The 22,744-nt window shown below is 50.3% G+C and overlaps 2 protein-coding genes across 2 annotated transcripts in view; one reads left to right on the top strand and one right to left on the bottom strand.

Moving 5' to 3' along the window:
- Positions 1 to 5,224, top strand: part of KDM3A (lysine demethylase 3A) — a gene marked incomplete at its 5' end in the record, with an annotated part of 32,131 nt that extends 26,907 nt beyond the window's left edge. The window contains 7 exons of the mRNA XM_084262859.1: positions 361 to 451; positions 1,010 to 1,140; positions 1,806 to 1,925; positions 2,012 to 2,151; positions 3,577 to 3,753; positions 3,851 to 3,985; positions 4,439 to 5,224. Coding sequence (XP_084118985.1) covers positions 361 to 451; positions 1,010 to 1,140; positions 1,806 to 1,925; positions 2,012 to 2,151; positions 3,577 to 3,753; positions 3,851 to 3,985; positions 4,439 to 4,519 — 875 coding nt within the window. The 3' untranslated portion in view covers positions 4,520 to 5,224. The remainder of the gene's footprint in view (positions 1 to 360; positions 452 to 1,009; positions 1,141 to 1,805; positions 1,926 to 2,011; positions 2,152 to 3,576; positions 3,754 to 3,850; positions 3,986 to 4,438) is intronic.
- A 2,295-nt stretch (positions 5,225 to 7,519) lies between these two features.
- CHMP3 (charged multivesicular body protein 3) lies at positions 7,520 to 22,744 on the bottom strand. Its single transcript, XM_084263319.1, has 6 exons — positions 22,653 to 22,744; positions 17,232 to 17,292; positions 12,555 to 12,734; positions 10,076 to 10,197; positions 8,814 to 8,928; positions 7,520 to 8,049 (listed from the first exon to the last, which is right to left on the bottom strand). Exons 1-6 carry the CDS (start codon positions 22,695 to 22,697, stop codon positions 7,916 to 7,918), a joined length of 657 nt encoding a protein of 218 aa, XP_084119445.1. The 5' UTR covers positions 22,698 to 22,744; the 3' UTR covers positions 7,520 to 7,915.

Here is a 22,744-nt window from a genome sequence, read left to right as displayed (position 1 = left end):
AGAAGAGTGGGAGCTGGAAGGCTCACACCTTTCTTTTCTATCAGCTGATCTTTGAAAAGCTTTGGCTTTGCCTTCAGCTGCTCTGGCCTCCAACACAAAACAGATGCCTGAGCTGAACTGTAGGAAGTGCTTGGGGAGGGGAGCTGGTGAAGGCTGCTTGTCCCATCTGAACTCTCCTGTCCTAACACGTTGGTCACAGCAGTAATGCCCAACTGTGGTGTCGGGTGAACCTGGATGTCTGTAGTTCCACGTGAATAGTGTGCAATGAACGTGACTTTAAACTAAGATAAGGATTTCTTTGTCTTGTTTCTTTGGCTTTTGAGCCATGAAAAGCTAAGACTTGTTAATGTTTGACAACAGGTCGCCTGAGAACAGAAGAAGGAGAGCCAATGGTGTTGAAGCTTAAGGACTGGCCTCCAGGAGAAGACTTCAGAGATATGATGCCTTCTCGGTATGAGTGGACAAAGCAGCTGTTTGCCACTTGTGTGGCACCTAAATAATGGGATATAGGAATTCCCTAGGGCTCTGACACCCACTTCAGCTTGGAGCAGCAGTGGGTCACATGGGAACCAGTTTGTTTCTCAGAAACTCCCAACGTGGCTGGAAATGCTGAGCAAGTTTAATGATAAATTTTTATGTAGCTCATTGTATTTATTGTCAAGTAAATAGAGAACCTAAAAATTGCTAATGATTGGTTAAACTTAGGCAACTTCCTGAAAACCTGAGTCACTCTGAAATCTAAATTTCAGGTGAAGCTTTTTTTTGGCCAAATGTTTTAATATTCTCACTTACTCTGTTAGTTGAGGTAATTACATGAGGGAGTAGCATTACTCCAGAGAAGCTAAACCTGTTCACCTGCTATACTCTGTGACTTGCTTGCTTTACTTTCATAAGTAAAACCAACTGGGGGAAGGAGTATAGTTTCTTGACTGGAGAAAGTTGTTGTAATCTCTTAGTTGGCAGGGTTTTTTATCAGTTCCTACCATTAAAATTTGCTGTATTACTTCAGGTTTGATGACTTGATGAAGAATATTCCGTTGCCAGAGTACACTAGGAGAGGCGGCAAGCTCAACCTCGCCTCTCGACTGCCCAACTACTTTGTACGTCCAGACTTGGGCCCCAAGATGTACAATGCCTATGGTAAGGAAGCTTTCACTTTAAAGGTCATAATGACCACATGTGCCAATTAAAATTTACTGTAAATGAAATTAATCCTTGCTGTGATAGACAATTTGATTAACCCCATTGATTTCAAAGCCTGATTTTGGCTCACTTTACAGGTATTAATGATGTGCAGAGCATTGTATGATCTCAATAAGTCACATATTTGTTGTTTTGCTACTTCTGGCTGTATTACTTCTGTTATTTCTCCTTTTGGGGCTGTACCAGTTTTTAATCTCCTCTTGAGCAGTTCTCTCTGTGGCTAGTTAATCTGCTGTCACTTCAAAGCCTTTTAAAACTGTGGTCATGGCATGTTAAAGAGTTTGTGGCTAGTAAATACTGTTCAGCTGCCTTTACAGGGGAAAAAGACTGTTTCTGAGAATGGTGAGGGGGTTAAAGTGCTGTAGAAACCTTGTGTAGGACTTAGACGTGGTTTTTATACAACACACAGGCTGGTGTGGGTACAGATCCGTGTGTCAGCCTGTGAACTTGGGAAGACACAAACAAGATGGGCCAGGGTCCTGTGATGAAAGACCAGAAAGCTTTAACTTTTCAGATTGTGCCACTGACAGGGGAATAAGGTCTATTTTTGTCTTACTAATGTACCTGCTACTCTTCTTTCTTACCTTTTTTTCTTTTCCCAGGCTTAATAACACCAGAGGATCGAAAATACGGCACAACAAACCTCCACTTAGATGTGTCTGATGCCGCTAACGTTATGGTTTACGTGGGTATCCCCAAAGGCCAGGCTGACCAAGAAGAAGGTAAAGTCTTTCCTGTGTGCTGGGGGGTTATTTCTGTGGCTTGAGGTGGAGTCCTTTGGTGTAACTGCTGTGTTCACCCTCAACAGAAGTGCTTAAAACCATACAGGATGGTGATTCTGACGAGCTGACGATTAAGCGTTTTACGGAGAGTCGGGAGAAGCCGGGGGCTCTGTGGCACATCTACGCTGCTAAGGACACAGAGAAGATCCGGGAATTCCTCAAGAAGGTAAGCTGGGGTACCTTAAAAACCCATCTTCTGTCTGTCTGGGCTGGCAAAGGCACATCCTTGGACTCTTCTCCTCCTTTCTACCCCAGCTGGAACTAGATGATCCTTAAGGTCCTTTCCAGTCCTAATCATTCTATGATTCTGTGAAGCGAATGCACTAGAGCTGTATCCAAGATACAACTTCCCATGTGCCATGAATCTTGTAGGACCTGAGGAGCATAGTGAGTTGGAGCTTGAAGGGAGCCTGTATGCAGATACACTTCTCACAGCATGAGTAACAGTGTCATGTAATGAACAAAATGTCCAGCTGGTTTAGATTTAAGCAAAAGCACAGTTTAATCTTAAACTAGAGCCTTCTCACAAGCATGCATGTGAGAGATTCTTGGAAATGTCAAGAGAAATATGTGGTACATCAAGTTCTTCCTTGTTCTCCCTTTTCCTATCTTATTTTCCCCCCATACTGTTATGAGGTTTGGATTAAGGAAAAAGCACAATTTATTTTGAGTGATGGGAGTTAAAGGTTTAGTAGAGATGTGATACTACATCCAAAAGGGCTTGTTTCAGTGTTTAAATTCACAGCACGTGCTCCAGAGTTTCTTGGTGGTTCTAATTCTGGAACTACTTTGGTGCTCTAAAAGTGGAAAGAACTAAATTGATGTTTAAAAGGCTTAATGAGGTGATCTAACAACTGTTGGCCTTGTCAGCCTGACTACTGTCTTGGGTGGAAGCTCAGAGAGGCTGCAGCAGATCTGTTTAGTATTAACAAAGATAAATGTGACACTGGGCTTGCTAAGGGTTGGCATTTTGAGTTTTCACATCTCTCTCACACCTTTTCCTGTCCCTCATGGCATACTCACCTGCAGCTGAGGCTCTCAGCAGCTGTTTGTCTCCTCCCCAGTGAGTTTTGGGGCTGTAGTCCCAGGTGTAAATGATTGTCACAGCAAATTGGATTTATCCTGGAACTTCTTGGGGACATTCTCTCCCCAAAGCTTTCTACTTTCTCTTCCAAAGTGCTTGTAGTGTCCCCCAGCCCCATATCTCCTGGAAATGCAGTCAGCATCCTGTTTGCTCAGTGAGCACACTGACCAGTGCCAGCCTCAGGGCAGACACCCCCTGAATTCCAGTTACAGGCTGTAGTAGTGCAGGAGTATTGACCCCACTGTGTGTGACAGGTGCCTGCAGTGAACACACAAGTCACAACGCTTCTGCTGCTCTTTGCTGGGACCTGGGTTTCCTTGTGTTTCCTACATCTGCACTCACAGGGTGCCTGTGAAGCCAGAGGGACTGAGAAAACACAAAGCTGTAGTGAAGGAACAACTGTAACTCCTACCCAAACCTGTGTGTGCACGTGGAATATCACCGATACTTTGTGGCTCTCCAGTAAGACCAGTATATCCTAATACCATTTCCCTTGTCCCTTGCCAGGTTGCCGAAGAACAAGGTCAAGAAAACCCTGTGGATCACGATCCCATTCACGACCAGAGCTGGTACCTGGACCGGGCGCTGCGGAAACGGCTGCACCAGGAGTACGGAGTTCAGGGCTGGGCTATTGTACAGTTCCTCGGAGACGTGGTCTTCATTCCAGCAGGGGCTCCGCACCAGGCAAGGGCCAGGGACAGCCTGTTACCAGCCTGTTACCAGCCTGACCGCTTGGCTGGGCGGCTGAGCACGTGCCTGACGCTTGTTTTCTTCTCTCCAGGTTCATAATTTGTACAGTTGTATTAAAGTGGCAGAAGACTTTGTATCCCCAGAGCATGTCAAACACTGCTTCTGGCTCACTCAGGAATTTAGGTATCTGTCGCATACGCATACGAACCACGAAGACAAACTGCAGGTAACTCAGTGATGCTGAGGATGAACCCTTCCCCTCTGAGCCCTTCCATAACCCCAAAGGGGTGTTCCCACACAACCCGAGTTGCTTTGATGCTCAGATCAGTTTTAACACACTAAACCTGGAAGAGGAGTTTCCAGAGCTTCTGGAATCGTTACAGTTCTTAGTAGCTTTGAGGAAGCTTCCTGAAGCTTTTCCTGAGATCCTTTTGAAATTCTCTTCCATTGCCTTTGAATTCCCTCTCGCTGAGCTTGTGATGCTCTCCCCAAGCTGCAGCTTTCAGCTTCCACCCAGTTAGAACTTGAACCTCATTCTCACCAGTTAGTGATTTCAGTGTCACCGGTGCACATGAGGGGGTTTAAACTGAGGGGGGAGCTGGCACGGAGCTCTCTGGGGCTCTGTGTGTCTCTGGGGCTTCCAACAGACCCTCATCAACACCTCCTCTTTTCCTCCTAGGTGAAGAATGTCATATACCACGCTGTTAAAGATGCAGTTGGGATACTGAGAGCTAATGAATCCAGCCTTAGCAGACCCTGAAGTAGAAAGCCTTAACCACACACTATGAAACAGAAGCGTCGGCAGCTGTTTTAACTACTCAGTCAGGACCTCTGTGGACTTTGAGATTATATGAATGTTACCTCATCTTCCTTTCAGCAGTACCAGAGGATCGTGGTACAATGTTCTGTGTATTCTTCCAATGTTTACAAACCTGATATGTATATGTAGTAATATGTATGGACTGTGGCATACTGTGAATGCTCAGTTGCAATAGAACTTTATATGGAGTTGCTCTCCAAACTGTACAAAATACCTCCTATAGAACTGTTGGGAACTATTCCAAATTACTCATTTGACAACTATTACTCAAGATGTTGTAAAGCTCTGGTTTTTAACATTTATTTTGGGGTGGGAGGAAATTTAATAACCAATTTCCATTTAAAAAGAGAGAATGCAGTTCTGGGACTTCACATTAACATAGAACTAGCATTTAAAATTAGCTTTAAGCTATTGTATAGTAACATAGAGATGGGGCTTCACCATCTTTAGGTAAATGTATTTAAATTTCTAAATGTTAAAAGAAACTTTTAATCAAATGTCTTCTCTTTGAAATGGCTCTTTAATTTGAACTGATGTTTGATTCTCTGGTTTTTAACACTGAATGGTCTACATAAAATTCTTCTATTTCAGATAGTGTTCCTTGCCTAGCTTCTTCAATGGGCTCTTCAAAATGCAACTAGTTTGATGCAGTGCTTTGAAATGCAAGAGAAAACTGTGTATCATATACTGTTCATACTGTTTTATAAAGGATTGGAAGGCTTAGGCTATGGAATTTAGTGACAGGTCTGCTTAGAGCTCTTTTTTGTTGACCAAAGCAGGACTTGGCTGCTGCTTCTCAGCCAGTGCCAGTCCTACAGTCTGTATGGAATGAGTTCTGCAGCTTTGGGCTTCGGTGGCACTCTGAAAGGAAAGGCAAAGCATTGTGCAACTTGCCATGGGCAGAAGGGGAGAGGAGTGGAGCAGCACCCCTCTCCTCTAAGGGGAAACCAGGGCACAACAACCCTTCCTCTGAGTCCCTCCTGCTCTGCAACGTGCTCAGTAGCTGTTGGGCAGAGCCAGGCAGGGGCACCCCCTGGTTAGTGAAAAGTCCCGTTTCTGAGTGTGATGGAACAAAGTGCCAAGCCCTGTGCACACCCCCTCCCTGTGTGTCTGTACTGCTTACCCACCCCACAGAGCTGCACGTTTGTACCGTGTCCTTCCCAACCCCTGCTGTAAGTCAGGGCCTCAGACCTGCCTCTCTCCTGGTGACCAGTTACCTGGGCTTTGCCCAGGTCTGTGAGGCTGGGTGAGAAATGGAGGCAGCTGGGAGGTGCTGTGGTGTTCTCCTTGTGCAGGGAAAGGTGGGGTTCACCTGCCAGCTTAAATTCTGCTGGGTGAGACATGCCAGCCCCCTGTCTGCTTGCTGAGGCCCCACCAGGAAACAGATGGGCTTGTTTCCAGTCCCTTTGGCTTGTGATTTAAAGAGCAATAACCCCCTGATTGGGCATTTTGTGCTTCAACTACTGCTGCATCTGCCAAGGCAAGGCAGTGTTCTTCTGCAGTATCACCTCTGAGGTAACTGGAACAACCTGCCTGCTGGAGTGCTTGTGGGGAGCTGGAGCACAGGTCCCTGACCTCCCAGGGAGCACAGTGAGTCACACTGATCTCTATGCACCTGTGAAAAGGCTCATTGTTGAAGCTGGATTTTGTACTTCCTCAACCTGTGTTTACTGCAGCTGTTACCTGCTCCATCCTACCCACTCCAGCTGCTTTATTTGTCTTCTGCTGGCTTAAACATCTCTCTGGACTTTTAAGACTGGAAGAAACAGCTTGTCCCAAGCACCTGGGGGTTACTTTAGGGGCCAAGGGCTGTGCTGCTGTTCACTGCCTGGGCAGGGGAGCAGTGCTTGGCCCCTCCTTGCTTTTTAGGGCTGAGACCTGAGGCTGCAGGACCCCTGGCAGTGTCTGTGTGCTTGGTCTGTTCCACTCCTCTGCTGTTGTAAAAGGGGTGGGTAGTTACTGACAGAGTTCTCTGTTGCCAAGTCCTTAAACTCAGGAAGTGTTGTGCCTGCGTGGCTCCTGTGGCACTGACACGTCCAGGTGAGTGACACAGCAGCTACTGGCTCTGCAAAGTGCCTTTGTGTGCCCCGAGGGTAGCCTGACCTGCAGGGTTTTGTGACATGGAAACAGGAGGCATTTCATCAGCAGGGGGCAGAGCTGGGCAGGAGTACTGGGACAGCTCCCAGCCAGCAGCTGTAGCCGTTTCTAGGCTGGCAGCTGAGCAGCAGGTAACCCCTGCCAAGCAGCAGTGCTGGGCTACAGCTCCTCTCTGCAGGCTGGGGGCTACCAGGCTGTATCTGTATAAACAGTGGAAGACTGGAGGGTTAGGGACTGGTTTTTGGGTCAGTCCCAGTCCCCTCCCCAGGCACGGCCCCAGCAGCTGTCTGCCTTGTGCTTGGCTCTTCCCCCGTCCCATAGCCCAGCTGGGCCCCTCTGCCCCTGGAGAAGGGGGGAAGAGCATCTTGGCTGAAAGGGGGGCTTCCCCTTCCCTCCATCCACCCCCTCTTCCCCTCCAGACCCTGGGCTGACCCAGAGGAAAGGAGAACCACCTCCTGCCAGCCTGGCTCCCAGGCTGCTCTGCTCACCTCCTGGGAAGCACAGTCACCTTTCTAGGAGTCTGGCTCCTGGAGGTGGTCAGGGCCCTGCAACAGAGCTCATGGTGGGTCTGGAACCCTCCCCATGGCCCTTGCTCTGCCATACAGCACAGGACCACGCCAGGACCCCTTCCCTCAGCAGGGCTCTGCCTGAACAGGAGTGGCTACTTCTCTTTAGCTGTGCTGGGAGTACTAATGTACATTAAAGTACATTAAGTACATTAGAGTACATTAAGTACTAAACTTAATGTTTCGGGCTTTTTTAAGTGTTGTAAAAGCAGGAGGGAGCAGGTAGGAGTGGGTGCTGTGTGTGAGGCGAGATGCAAACCCCACCCATGGGCAGAGGGACTGGTAAAAGCAGCTTTAATAGAAGGTGTAGTGATTCCGAGAAACAAAGGTCTTTCTTACACCACCCAAGGCTGGTGGTGGGAGCAGATGAAGCCAAACTTGAAGCTCAGAACGTATTTCAGGGCTTTATATCTAAAAATACACAACATTCCACCACCTCTGCCACTGCACCACAGCCTCTCACAGGGGAGATGGGCTGAAGAGAAGAGATTCCAGCCCCAAGAAGTATATTACAGGAGTTCCCAGGAGAATAAACCCCCCAGGCAGAATAAAATAAAACATATATTACAGAAAGTGTTCTCACATATCCATCTTTGCACTTGGAAGGGGGGAGAGACGCTCCCAGTGCAGCAGAGGAAGGGAAGGCAGGCTGCACACACCTTGGGCTCTGGCCTCAGCTGCGGAGGGTGGCCAAGCGCGACTGCATGGCCTCGATGTCCTCCTCCTCCTCAGCAGCGGCGGCTGCCCCCGGGGGCTCGGGCTCAGGGAGAGCGTCTGTGACTTTACTGGGTGCTTTACCCAAGGCCCCTGCAAACGACAAGCAGGCTCGTTAGTGTGCATCAGGGCTGGGTTTAATAATTAGCAGCTTCTGGGGATGTCTTAACGATTGAATCGCTTCAGGTTCTGGAGTCGGTTGTGCAGCCCTGGGCCCTGCTGCTTGGTGCTCCCACCGCCTGCCCAGCCAGGAAACGGGACATGGGAGGGGGAACAAGCCAGGGGCAGGGCCCAGGGCAGCAGCAGAGCCCAGGGCAGCAGCAGGGCAGGAGTAGGGCCCAGGGCAGCAGCAGAGCCCAGGGCAGCAGCGGGGCAACAGCCAGGGAACTCCGCGCTCAGCCCTGCTCAGCCCCTCCCAGCTCCGGCACTCACTGCTGCCACAGGGAGCTTGGGTAAGGAGCATGTGAAACATTAACAGATTCAAGTAACTCAACCATCAGTTTAGTTACACATGAGAAACAATCAAAGCCCCTGGAGGTGCCCAAGACCCCCTGTAACTATTCCATGAGCTGCAAGGCAGAAGCTGGGGGCTGGGGCTTGGGTTTAAGGGGTGTTGTTTGTTTGTTTTGTGGGGATTTTCCCCCCAACTCCAGACACAAACAGTGCTTTACAGCCAGGAATCACAGCACAGCCTGAGACTCAGGCAATGCAGTGCAATTCCCTGAGAAACCAGCCTGCCTGTTAGTGAAGGCAAAGGCACTGCTGGGCAAGAGCAGCTCAGAACAGATCATCTCAATCACTCTGTCTCCTGACCAGAGTGGGGATGAGGCTCCACTCCAGCAAACACACACACTCACCAGCTGTGATTTCAAAAAGGATGTTGTCAATCTCCATCTCTGCTTCCTCTTCCATTTCCTCCTGATCCTCCATGCTTTCAAAGGTGTCCTCCAGCATCTCCTCTATAATCCCAGCCTAGCAGGAAAGGAAAAGACAGCACGTGGTGCCCTTGGAAACAGCAGAGTGAGAGGACACGATTCCTACTTCCCAGATCAGGCTGCACCTACCCAGGCATTTAGGAACCACTCGCTTGGGGTGCCAGCTGCCTGGAGCAAGGCTTCCCCACTGTCACTGTGCAGGGCTTGGCTGACACACTTGCCCACAGTTTAAGTGTAAAACTGGCACACAGGAAAAGCCTCAGAAGCCTGAGGATCAAACACACATCTTCTCACTTTGAAACCCCCCAGCTGCACGTCTCAGCCCAGTGTGTGACATACAACTGCAAACTGCAGTCCCAGAGCAGAACTGGGGAACGTGGGGAAACCAGTGTCTGACACTGCTGCCCTTTCTCCACCTGCATTTGAAAACAGCCCTTGCAGGGCCTGCAAGCCTGGCATGGGCAAGCAGTTCTGGTGCACAATTAGTAGCAAATAAGCTGACTTGACCCACTGGAGTAGGAAGGGGGAAGGGGGGAGCACCACCCAACCTTGGTAACCAGTGTGCCTTGAGATCAGAGCGTTCCCATCAGGTGGAGACGCTGAGCTGGATGTTTCAAACCCAGTGTCTGACTACAATGGGATTTTGAGCTTCCCACTCCACTCTGGGCTGGGCTGGCTCTTCCTTCAGGAAGGTCTCTGGCAGAGCTACAGGCAGTCACTGGGCACAGGGTGAATCCTGCTGTTCACCTCCCTTTGCCCCCCAGAGCAGGAGGACCAAGCCACAGCCACTCTGTAGTACAAGGACTGGTCTTCCCTCCATGTCCAACCTGAGCAGCTCTGTGCCAGACACCTTGCAGGAATCACCACATCTGCCTTCCCCATCTGCAGCAACTCACCTATTAACACATCCCCCTGTCCCTGGGGTTCAGGGCTTGCTTTTTCCAGAGAACCCTCCTCAAATTTCCCTGTGGACATTTCAGGTTCCACACACATTCAGTTCAAACCATGCTAAACACCCAGCAATGGCTCCCAAACCAAAGCAGCCAGGACTGAAAGACATCCTTGGCCTGAAACCTCCCCAGGCAGCCCATGGGGACACTTGAATGTCTGGACAAAGGGGCTGCCAGAGCAGTGGCAACACCCCCTCCTGTTCACCTGGCCTGTATCCATGTTACAGATCCTACCTTCATCATCTCTTTGGACAACTCCCTCATCGTTGCTTGGATCTCAGGGATTTTGACTAGGCTCTGCATAGCCTTCATGACTTCTGTGCTCTTCTGCAGCGAGCCTGCGACCCTCAGGACAGCTGTGAAGGAGAGGTATGGAGAAGCTTGAACCACCCCTGCACCACCAAAGGCAGAGAAATGAGCTCTTCCCCACAGAGACAGAAATTTGCTTGCATTCAGGCAATTTAATTAAGAATTGGGCATCCCAATTCCTCAGCCCCTGCCTGCCTTCCTGGAAAAGCTTGACTCCTACTTGGGAAAATAATCAAACCTGAGTGTTTAGCAAAGATAAATGATGCTGTGTGATTCCCTGGAGCAACCCAGATCCCCTGCAGAGAGATTCCAAGCCAGGTGCACTCCAGGCTGCAGAGAGAGCTCCCTGGGAGCTGTGCTCCCCCTCTGAGGCAGAGGTGCTGCTCAGGGTTTTGCTAGTGGAGCTCCATGTCTGGCTGCTGACCTAGCTAGTGACCCAGCCCAGCACTGGGCTCTACAAACTAACCCTGGCAGAGGCTCTGGTGCAACAGTTTCACACTGCACAGCAAGCTAGAAAATTCACACAGGAGCAGATGAGCTGGAAGTTGAGTGTAGTTTACACTGAGTTGATTGGTCCCCTCTCCAGAGGCTCTTCTCATGCACAGTGATATCACTGCACCAGAAGCTCATAACTAAGGGTACTCTGAGGTACCTCCCAGTTTCCTACACAGCAAACTCACCTGCTGGCACAGAAAGTGGTCACTCCTCCAGGAAGCAAAGTGAAGGCACAGCAGTTATTACTTTTCATTTGAAAACTCCTTTAAGAACATCACAAGTGCAATGTTAACCAGCTGCCAGCAGTCAGTGCCCAAGAGGAAGCAAGCCAACACCAGCCCCAAACTGAACCCCAGGTTCCTTCCTGTTGCTTGGGTGAGTGTATCACAACATTCCCAGGATGATGAAGGTGCTGGTAGGAAGGAGTTTTTTCCCTTTCAAAGAACACCTCAAGCCCCTTTCCTGAAGGAGGCACCTGGGGAGCCACATCCCACCTAGCATGAGATCACACTTCAGGTACAAAGGTTGGCAGTTCCCCCTGCACCCCTCACCTGGTGAGGGACACCCAGCAGCCAGCCTGGGTAATGCTGGGCTGGGGGAGCACTTGGGCATCCAGCAGCACATGAACTTCTCCCAAGCCTCTCCCTGTCTTTCATGCTTTCTGCTCTGCTCTTGGTACAGGCTACTATGCTCCCAGGTATGGGAAGTACTGCCAGGCATCTACTGTAACAGATGTGGGATGTGGAATTTGGGGAAGGAAGGAAATATGCTGGTATTTGGGGAGCACAAAGGGCCAAGCAGGGTTCACAGAGAGCTCAGTATTAAGCCCCAGGGCAACTTGATCCACCCAAGGTGGTGTAGTTTTACAAGATGAGGTTTATTTCCTTCAGCAGAATTCTCTTCACCTTACAGATCCTGCCAAATTCAGTAACAACAACAGGCTGCACATGACTACAGGGATACTGGGCACACCTTCACACTGTTCAGGAACCCATGTTGAAACCATGCCCCAAATTACTGGAAGAGAGTTCTGTCTCAGAGCACGTGATTCTCCTGCCACTGCAACCCTCAGGCCCTGAGGAGAGGAGTTAGATTGCCTGATGAGCAGAGCCAAGGAGGGGTAAGAACCCCAAGAAGCTAACTCCCCAACTACTCCAGAGTCCAGGCTGGGAAATCCACCCAGGCAGGGCAGTGGGGAGAGAGTCTCTAGAACACCCTGCAGATGACAGGGGTTACTGCCTGCAGGGATCTAGGGCTCCCTATGGGATGGAGAGGGGAAAAGAGCACTTTGCAAACCAAGAAAAACTCATTATGGAATCTTTTAAGGGGGTTGCAGGAATGTGATTAAACATGGAAAACTTTCTGTTAGATGGTTAGGGAAAGGACTGAAGGTGGGCAAAGGGAGGGATCAAGGTGGACCAGGGAAGGCCACAAACCTCAGGGACCCACAGGTTTGGGTACCAGCAACTCCAGCAGTGGAGAAGAGCCAGTTACTGCATGGCTGGCCAGCTTAGACTGAGTGTCTGAGGACAGCTACTGGAGCAACCCTTACATTGTGCATGTATGTGTGTATACACACACACACACACACACATCTCCTACTAGTGGCCCTCAGTCCCAATCAGCTGAAGAAGAAATCCAGGGTGGAGCTGCCAGTGCTGCTTCTGTTGGTGTGATGTGTTCACATGTTAAAGGCACTGCTGGGTGTGGGTGCTCAGCCTGGCTGGAGCTGGAACTGCAGCTGCCTCCCACCTGTGGGAGGCATTTCCCTGGGTCCTGAAGCCCACTGGAACCAGCTGCCTTCCACTGCTTCCAAACTCCAGCTCTGCCCACGTTTGACCTTGGTGCTGAAAGTGGAAACCCAGACCTCCCCCCGCTGAAGCCAGCAGCACCCAGCAGCTGTTCTTACCAAGCTGGTTCTTCATCCCCATGAGAACAGAGTTCATGTGAGCTTTGGAGGCGTGGAGCTTGCTGACAGCCCTGCGGGAGCGGATCAGCTCCTTGGCCAGGATCACACACACGTCCCTCTGCCCCTTCTTGGCAGCGTCCTTTATCGACCGCTTCACCTTCTCCTCCTCCCTCTGGATGTCTGGGGCACAGGGAGAACACAGCAAAGACTCACAGCCTGACAAGGACTTGGAGAAGCAGCCAGTCGTTTGTTGGGGTGGATTTTCTAGGCAAAGCATGGTTTCTGCTTGAGTTCAGACTCCCTCTGTTACCCAAAGACCGTGTTCCAGGCTGGTTTACATCTCTGCTGATTGACTCAACTGAGTATTAATAGGAAAACTCTCACTGCTAAACATCCAGCTCTGATTTCCTTTGCAGTTGAGGGAGCTGTAAAGGACTGTCTGCAGGAATATTGCTGCATAAAGCTAAGAATTCTTAAGAAGTGGAAAAGGTCCAGTAAGAACAAAGCCCACTGAGATGACTACTTGACTCACAACTTCAGAGCAAGTGACTATTAAACTGGCCTGAGATATATATATATACACACACACATATATATATAACATATATATATATGTTTAGATAAAAACCCCATACACACACAGCCACACACACACAGAACCTACAACTACTGTGCTGATTTATAAGAATACTTCTGTGCTCACCACCAGAGAGCCCCACTTCACTGTGAGGGGACAAAGCTGTCACAAGGAGTTTACAACTAGTATTCTCCAGACAGGCCTTTTACTAGCTGAAATACTTACCTGGCAGACTCCATTAGAAGCTTAACCCCTATATGCCCACCTTCAAGTGAATCTGTGGGCTGTTGTAGGCAAAATCATCACTGTTTCTAAATCCCTGAATTGTGTCTTTCTGGGGAAAGATACATTCAGAAAAATTGAAGGAGGCTGGAAAGTTCTAGACAGACAATGCCTGAGATAAAAAGCAGCACATCACTGATTAGCTAGTGAATTTACAGGGGTGTGTCCAGAACTGTTAAGAGTTAGAATCACAGATTTGTCAATTGCTGCCAAACCCCCCTTCATCCTTACAGACCTAATTGTTGCCCTCAAGCACAACTCATTGAGCCTCAACTGGATGCCCACACAAGCCTATACTTGTACTTTAGGAGTTCTGGTTTGAGTTCCTACTGCTCCTGTTTTACACACACGTGCTGTAGGTGCCCCTATAAACCAGCACCTTCAAATTAGAAGCTGCCTGGTGCCAAAGCTATGAATAATTTATCAGCAAGAACCAGTGTGCTGGTAAAGTGTCAGATCTAACTCAAAACAGCCTGGTCAAACTCTCAGTATCCAGCTTTTTATATGAGGCTGCTGGAGCAGGAATACAGAAATAAGCCTGTATGACCTGAGCACCAAACAGCAGGATTTAAAATACTACACACTAAATAATCTTCCTTAAACAACATGGGTTTCTCTAGCAGATCTGATGTGACTGTTCATGTGTCTCTGCCTTGGCAGGTAACACTGGCTGTGCACAGCAGAAGCCAGGTACCAGAGAAACCAGATGAGGATGAACAAAAGCCAGTGCAGAGTCTAGCACATGGGAAGGAATAACTGCTGGAATCAGTACAGGCTGGGGATGAGCTGCTGGAGAGGAGCTCTGTGGAGAAGGACCTGGGGGTCCTGGAGGGTGACAGGGTGGCCATGAGCCAGCAGTGTGCCCTGGAGCTGAGAGAGACAATGGGATCCTGGGGGGCATCAGGAGGAGTGTGGCCAGCAGGTCACAGGAGGGGATCCTCCCCCTCTGCTCTGCCATGGCCAGGCCCCACCTGGAGTGTTGTGTCCAGTGCTGGGCTCCCTGGGATCAAACAGACAGGGATCTCCTGGAGAGAGTCCAGAGGAGGCTACGGAGATGCTGAAGGGCCTGGAGCATCTCTCCTGTGAGGAAAGGCTGAGTGAGCTGGGGCTGTTCAGCCTGGAGAGAAGAAGACTAAGGGGGGACCTGATTAATGTTTATCAATATCTGAAGGATGGGATGCAGGGGAAATGGGCAGCCCCTTTTCAGTGTCTGTGGGGACAGGACAAGGGGCAATGGCTGCAAGTTGGAGCACAGGGAGTTCCACAGCAACATGGGGAAGAACTTTTCCCCAGTGAGGGTGCCAGAGCTCTGGGACAGGCTGCCCAGGGGGTGTGGAGTCTCCTTCTCTGGAGAGATTCCAGCTGATCTGTGTGACCTGTCCTAGGGAGCTGCTTTGGCAGGAGGTTGGACCTGATGATCTCTTGAGGTCCCTTCCAACCCCTGTGATTGTGTGAAAGCTGAGAGCAAGAAGCACAGGAACAAGCAGGGCCTGTATCAACCCCTTTCCTTTTCCAGACTTGGCAATGAATTAGCCAGGGATGAAATGGGGAGTTAAGAGTCCACCAAAAAGTGATCCTATAGCAAATAAAGAATTCAGATAGTAAGACCAAGTCTCACCTGCCAGCAAAGAACTGAAGGAAACAGCCAGATGAATGATTAACTCTAGCAAAGGCTTTGTTCCAATTTTTTGTTTGAGTCTTCCTGAGTTGTGCCAGGCAGAAGTTGCTCATAGGCCAAAATCAGAAGTTTCCCTTTCATGAAAACAAAGGCATCAAACACAGGCTTTGTGGCACAGGTGGACTTGGGAGACTTCACTGGCACCTCTCACTCACGTGGGAGTTAACAAACCCTCTGCTCAAGATGCATCATGCTCTCAACACCAGTCTCTATTCTAAAGGACAGGCAGAGATCTGTAGACCATCACCAGAAAGCCATACTTGGGGCTTCCCAACTATCATCTGCAGAAACACCACAAGCTTGAAGACACCTGTATGTCAGACATGGGAGTCTCAGTGTATCAGAACAGGTAAGAAACACCTCAAGTGCTACAGAAGAAAACACCAAGTACTCCAGCAGCACTGAGGAGTTAAGAGGTGTACTCCTGTCAGGCTAAAAACAACCATAGTATTGTGTCACTGCACCTAAATTAGCACAGGGCAGAGTGGCCCCAGCTCAATGGGTGCTTTCACTTGCATGAGGAACTGCTGGGTAGGAGATTAGAGGCACAAATATGCAAGAACAGGTCAGACCTGTCTGTGAAGGTCAAGGCCAGCTACACACCTCCAGAGAACCAAAGCCCCTACACCAGTCACCCTGCAGCACTACCAAGCACAACAGAGGCACAGAGCAGTTCACAGCCCCTGCCAGAGGGATTTGTAAGCTTGGTAAAGCACAAAGTTGCTGTATTGTTCCAAGTAGACAAACTTGAAGAGTTCAGTTCTGAAGTCACAAGGGTACCTTTCATTTCTCCAGACCTTCCAAACCCTGAAGAGCACACCCACAGCAAGCAGAAATCACTGCAGCAGCAGGAGTCCAGCAGCAGATGGTCTGAAGCAGCATGTTGCTGCTATATTCAGTGACTGCACTGACCAAGTGAGCCAAGCATTTGAGTGGTCCCAGCCCACTGGGTTCATCCCAGGTGGATCTGAGTGTTGCCACAATCAAAACACAGAACCATAAGGCTGGAAAAGACCTTTAAGATCACCAAGTCCAACCATTCCCATCCCAAGCTAAACCAGATCCCTAAGTACCTCATCTACCCTTTTTTAAACACACCCAGGAAGGTGACTCAGCCCCTCCCTGGGCAGCCTGTTCCAGCCCCTGACAACCCACACAGCCCTTCCCAGGGAAACTAAGACACATCCCAGCTCAGCATCCTCACTCCAAGGCTGCAGTGATTTCCTGTGTAAGTCTGGACAGGAACAATGAAGCATGGCAGAGTCTGACTACAGTGGGTAATGTAATAAAGAAAACAACCCAACAACAACAAAAACAAGCCTTGGGTGGCACGTGGCCACCATCCTTTAGCAGCAGCCTGCCAGCCTGGGGAAGTGTCCAGCAAAACCACACACTTCCACTTGGCCAGATGTGAAATCCCAGCACAATGTGGGCACTGCAAAGCTGTTCTGTACTTGAACAGCAATTATCTGCAGAGAGAGGGGGCTGTCTGTGGTTAGTCTAAGCTCTGAGCTGCATTTCTGTGTGTGGAATGCTTTGAAACACACATACAGAGGTGTTTAGAGCTGCTACAGTCCTCAGATCTACACCCACACCAGCAGAGCAGGCTACCAGGTAACACAGGAGCTCTGCAGGCCATGCAGAACGTAGAGAGGAGCCCAGCACTTCATGGGATCATCCACAGCAAACACGTGGGTGGTTTGGTTCCAAGAAGATGGGACCTCTAAGAGATACTTTACTCCTAAGATCAGTCACACTTCAGCTGTTATGTGCCCACTCCAGTCACACAAAGTGTCTCAGAGAACACAGAGCAACTCACAAGCATAATGACCACCACTGTACATCCATCTTCCTGGAAAAGGTGCAAACCCTGTCCTGATTTTAAAGATCAGAGGCATCTCCCTCCACCCAGCTTGTACAAGCATACAACACTTTGAAACTTGTACTTGGAGAACTTCAGAGGCATCATTTTGTAACAGAGACTAAGCCTGGCCCCAGGATTACATTCATCTTCCTTTACTTCAGAGGCAGTAGAAGACACCAGGTGATTGGATTTCACAGCCTCCCCCAATTAAAGCAGAACAAGCCCTCTCAGGCAGACAGGGAAAGGAAAAACAGAAGGTGAGACAGAAGTACAAACCTCTGATCTGTCTATCAATCACTCTCATTTCCTTCCTTATCTTCAAGGACCATTCATTGACCTTAAAAACAGAAAGTGAGAGTTACTTGAAATCCCAGCTTTAAAAATCTGCTTTTATACTTCATGCAACTTCATAATTTGATAACAAGTGAAGCACTTCAGAATGCACAAGCTCTAAGTCACGAGTGATGCTTAAATATTTCATTATTCCAAGTAAAACACCCACCCCAACATGGCAGAGAGACCACCAGTTACTACACTCCTCTGCACTTGCAGGCTGGGGGTTCAGGAGGACTCAATTTGGGAATCAGAGCTGCCCAGGTAACTTCCTGTGTCACAGAGACTTGGCTGTGCTGATGGAACTTGACACAGGGGATTTCAGCAGAAAGGCAGAAGCTTTGGCATGGGATGAGAGCACCAAGAGCATCACTACCTGTTATGTCAGAGGTCTCCAAGCCAAGCCCCTACTCAAAGCCAGACAGGTTGCTCAGGGCCTCCCATCCATTGAGTGTTGAGGTTATCCAAGGGCTGAGGCTTCTCAGCTGCTCTGGGCATCTGTTCCAGCACTTAACCACCCCTGTGAGGAACTTCCTCATGGCCAGTTCAAACTCCTCCTCTGGCCAGCTGTGCCTGTAGCCCCTCTCCTGTCACAGAGCACACCCAACAGGTACCCAGCTCTGTCATCACCACAACCCCACTGGTGGCAGTGAAAGGCTTTAGACCCTTGCCCTGTCACCTTTCCTTCTCCAAGCTAAACCAGGCCCAGTTCCCTCAGCTTCTCCTCCTGCATCATGGGCTGCAGTCCCCCAGCCTCTTGGTGACCTTCTGCTGCACTGTCCCCAGTCTGCTGACACCACCCTTGCATGGGGTGCCCAAACCAGGACACTGCTCTGCAGATGTGGCCTCCCTAATGCTGAACCACGTGCCCCAACATGATGCTCCAGCTTGCTCTCACAGCTGCCAAGCTGCCCTGCTTACTCATGTTTGTAACCCATGGGAAGCCTGGCTCTTTCACAACAGAGCTGCTGCTGCCCAGCCAGCCCCAGGCTCACAGGGATGGTTGTCCCTGTGCTGCACATCATCCTGAGGTTCCTGCTGGCCCAGGCCCCTTCTACACAGAGCTCTGCCCTCCAGCCACCCTTCCCTTGCCTTTGGTGGGGTTCAGACACAGCCAACCCCTCTACAGCTTCCCTCTTGGGACTTGCCAAGACCTCTCTGTCCCAGCACTGCTGGCTCCCCAACACAGGGAGGGGGGCAGCCCCAACCACCTCTCCAGGGAAGCAGAGACAAGTGACATCCAGCCACAAACCACGAGCACTTGTGGCAAACAGAGAAGCAGAGAGGGGCTGTACAACACACACCACAGCCAAGAATCAGGAGCTAATAGTAACACCCAAACAGAGTGGAAGCTCTGACACTGCATTTACTATTAGCAGCACAGATTTTGCACAGTATCTAAAAAAAGAACCCCTAAGATGACCTCAAATTCACTGATGCACTTGACACTGGACATACTGGTGCACAGGCCACTCAAGATGTCCAGATCACCCTGATTGAGTAAGTAGGGGTTTTTATTCAAATAAAAAGTGAAGGGGAGCAAGGGGCTGGCACTGATTTCCTCTCTGTGATGACCAGTGACAGAACCTGAGGAACAGCATGAAGCTGTGACAGGGGAAGTTTAGGTTGGATATTTGGGAGAGGTTCTTTGCTGAGAGGGTGGTTGGGCACTAGAACAGGCTCCCCAGGGAAGTGGCACAGCATTGAACCTGACTGAGTTCAAGAAGCATCTGGATGATGCCCTCAGTCCCATGCTCTGATTTGACTGGTCCTGTGTGGAGTCAAGAGTTGGACTCCATGATCCTTATGGGTCCCTTCCAGCTCAGGACCTTCAATAATTCTGTGATACCTGAATAAGCTTTATAAGAGAACTGTAAAAAACACTACTTTTCAGTAGACAAGCCCAGAGCAAGAAAGATTCTTAAACTTTTACCAATCTCAAAAGAAATGCTCTAAACAACACCATTCAAGACCAGTTGTCCAAGTATGAAATTTGCTGAAAACCCCCAAAAAACTCCCTCAAGTCCAGACACCCTGCAGAGCTCTGTGCATATACTACATTATGGGTGTGCAGAAGTTTTGAAGTGCTTTCAGAAAGCTCTTGTACCTTTTAGTTGAATCTTGTTTTATTCTAGGAAAAAAAAAACCCAAACAAGCCAACCTTTTGCTGGAGCAGTTGCAGCCTCCCCTCCTGCTGTCCAGAATAAGGCACAAAAACATCATGTAGATTCATTCCTCACCTTGGTAAGGGGCTAAGAACGTTCCTCTTTTGAGTCTGCCCACACTACATGGGGAGAAAAGTGGTAAGAGACTGAGGGGAAGCATGGCTGAACTCTGGCTGGCCAATTGTCACACCTCAAGCATACCATCTTCCAGAGACTGGCTCTACAAGCTGCACTCCAGAACCAACCAACACACACACAACTGGCAGCTGTACAGCAGGTTCCACAGATCCTGCCTGTGATGCACAGCCCAGCACAAAGACACCATGAAGCCAGCACTGGCTGCCACCAACCCCTGCTAACTCTGACAGCTGCAAGCTCAGTGATAGCTCAGGAATGAGCTGCCTCACAGGACTGTCTTCACAAAGCAGCTGGGTGCTTCTGCATTCCCTGGTCCAGCTTTGTGGGTAAGAGGAGGAAGAAATCCCACTGACTCTTATCTAGATGACTGCAGGTCAATCTGATCTCTTGCAGGACACCATGGATATCAGTAGGAACCCTGGCAGTGTGAAGGCAGCCACTCTGGGATTGGGAGTGCTTTGGTCAGCCCATGGCTCATTGTCTCAGGCAGAACCCCAGGCTGATGGGTTCCTGTGAAGTTCAAGACCCTGAGGGCAGTGAGAAGGGCACACAGCAAGCTCACTGCCCTGGACTTCAGAGGAGCTGCTTGGTAAAGTCCTGTGGGACAAAGCCCTGGAGGGAAGAGGGGCTGAGGTAGCTGACTAGTCTTCAAGGATCCAAGCTCAGGAGCAGGCATCCCAACAAAGAAGAAGCCCAAAGGCCTGCAGGGATGGACTAAGAGTTCCTGGGCAAACTCAAATGCAAGAAGGATGCCAACAGAAGCTGGAAGCAGGGGCAGGTAGCCTGCAAGGAATACAGACACATTCCCTGAGCAGCCAGGGATCAGGTGAGGAAAGCTAAAGCCCTGATAGAATTAAATCTGGCCAGGGATGTCAAGGACAAGAAGAGCTGCTATGGCAGCAATAAAAGGAAGATAGGTGAAAACGTGGGCACCCTCTGAAACAAAACAGGAGACCTGGTTACCCAGGACATGGAGAAGGCTGAGGTACTCAAGAAGTTTTTTGCCTCAGACTTCACCAGCAAGGCCTCTAGCCACATCACCCCAGCCACAGAAGGCAAAGGAGACCAGAGGAATGAAGAACCACCCACCATAGTGGAAGATCAGGTTTGAGACCATCTAAGGAACCTGGAGGTGCACAAGTCTGTGGGACCTGACAAAATCTGCAGATCCTGAGGGAACTGGTGGATGAAGTGGCTAATCTGCTCTCCATCATATCTGAAAAGCTGGGGCAGTCCAGTTCCCACTGACTGGAAAAGAGAAAACAGAGGCCCTATTTTTATGAAGGGATAAAAAAGGAAGGCCTGGGGAACTACAGGCCAGTCAGTCTCACCTCTGTGCACAGTAAGATCAAGAAGCAGATCCACCAAACAACCCTGATGTGGCACTAAATGTACAGCAGACCCCGAGCTTTAGACAGGTTGAAATGCATGACAAGCTCCTCACCAGGACTGAAGGCCTTTGCCTTGCATCATTCAGCCAGTAAGCTCTCTCCCATCAGCAGACAGCAAGCATACAAACCAAGCCAGGCTGACTCACTGTCATCACAAAAACCTCAATCTCTTCCCATCAGCAGCTACCTCCTGTGGTGCTCCAACTGCTTTCTCTAGCCCTGCTCAGGGACAGGATCCTGTGTGCAGCTGCTGGCAGGCACAAGGTAATTAGTGCTGTTTCCCCATCACCTAGCAATCAGAAATAACCTCTTCCTTCTAAAGCTATAGGGTTAGATAAAGGAGGAGAGGTGTTTCTTACTCCCAGTGGGTTGCTCAATATTGCTGTTCCTGTGTCTGAAGTCATCATGGCAGCCTGCAAGCTAAGAGCACGCTGGTGATGGCAGGATGACCCAAGGAACTCCTCCCTAGGGCTCAGACACACCTGTTTTCCAGCACCTTTGCAGGCTTTCCTGCAAACAGCTCCAAGATAACCCACAGACACGCTGTGTTACTGCGAAACAGGGCAAGCCTGTCAGTCACAGAAGGAGAGAGAGGGGTCATCAGACACAAAGCAACAAGGACTTATTGGTGCAGCATCACATCATGCAAGTTAGAGTTGTCTGGTGCTTTATCCCACCCTGGAGAGCAGCAGCCTCCAAACCCCAGTATCCTCATGAACAGTGGAAACTACAACCAGCTTGCACAGTGCTCTGACACAGGTAGAGGAAGGGAAAATACATTAATAAAAGCATTTTCCTTATCTAATGGTATTACCAAACAAGCAGCGACTGAGACCTGGTCGGTAGGAAGCAGCTGGGAATACCTGTGGCTCTCCATCTCTCCTAAGCCTTCAGCTTCCATACCTGTCACCTGCTCCTGGTTGCTTTTTCAGTACCTCTAACGTCTTGGGCGTCTCCTCCCACTAAAGGGCAGCTATCTTGATTAGCACAGCAATAGGCACTTAGGAAAAGCAACAGTGAAACCTCTCGGTATCTTCATTATTTCAATTCACTGTAGCCAAGGTTAGGGATCTACAGGAGGAAGCAAGACAGGCAGCTGGCCTACAGCCTCACCCGTGCTCCCCAAGCCCCCACACCTCAGCTATTCGTGTTTTCAAGACTGTCTTTGCACCAGGAGCGAGCAGCCACGAGTGAATCCGGAAGTAACAGAGCTAACAGCAGGCTACGAACCCAGGAGCTGCTACCCACACCCCCCCACCAAACCCCAGCCCAGCCACGGCGCTCAGGGGCACCGCTTCTTCAGCTGCTCCTTCTGCGGCCCCGCTCAGCCCCGCTCCCCGCCCGCCACCGCGGCCCCCCGAGCGCCGGCCGGTCACGGGAAGAAGCTGCGGGGCTGGAAATGAAGCGAAGCCACCGAGCGCGGGCTCCCCTCGGGGACACGAGGGCTCCTCGCCCGCTGCTGAGGCCTCGCCGGGGTACCCCCCCCCCGCCCGGCCGCAGGGGCTCAAGGAAGGACCCCCCCTCAGTCCAGGCCCCGCCGGGCCTCGCCCAGGACCCTCCGCAGCCCCGCCCGGCGCCATGGCAACGCCGCACTTCTACAGACCACCGCCGCCCCCGCCGCCTTCCAGCCTCCGCCTCAGGAGGCGGCGGCGGCGCTGCCGGGGCCTCACCAGCTCCTTGGGCGGCTTCTCGGGGGTCTTCCCGAAGAGGCCCATGGCGGCCGCCACCTCCCGCCGCCCGGCCCTTCCGGGTCCCGCTCCCC

This window comes from Gallinula chloropus, assembly GCF_964237585.1.
Source record: "Gallinula chloropus genome assembly, chromosome: 4".
NCBI classification, from domain to species: Eukaryota; Metazoa; Chordata; class Aves; order Gruiformes; family Rallidae; genus Gallinula; species Gallinula chloropus.
The sequence above is the reverse complement of the archived record's forward strand: the minus strand, read 5'-3'. Positions and strand labels throughout refer to the sequence as shown.

Excerpts from the sequence above, each read along its gene's own strand:
- CHMP3 (XM_084263319.1), bottom strand. The coding sequence starts at position 22,697 with ATGGGCCTCTTCGGGAAGACCCCCGAGAAGCCGCCCAAGGAGCTG. Across the intron at positions 17,293-22,652 it reads AGAAGCCGCCCAAGGAGCTG|GTCAATGAATGGTCCTTGAA; the intron begins GTGAGGCCCCGG and ends TCTGTTTTTAAG. Across the intron at positions 12,735-17,231 it reads GATTGATAGACAGATCAGAG|ACATCCAGAGGGAGGAGGAG; the intron begins GTTTGTACTTCT and ends CCTGTGCCCCAG.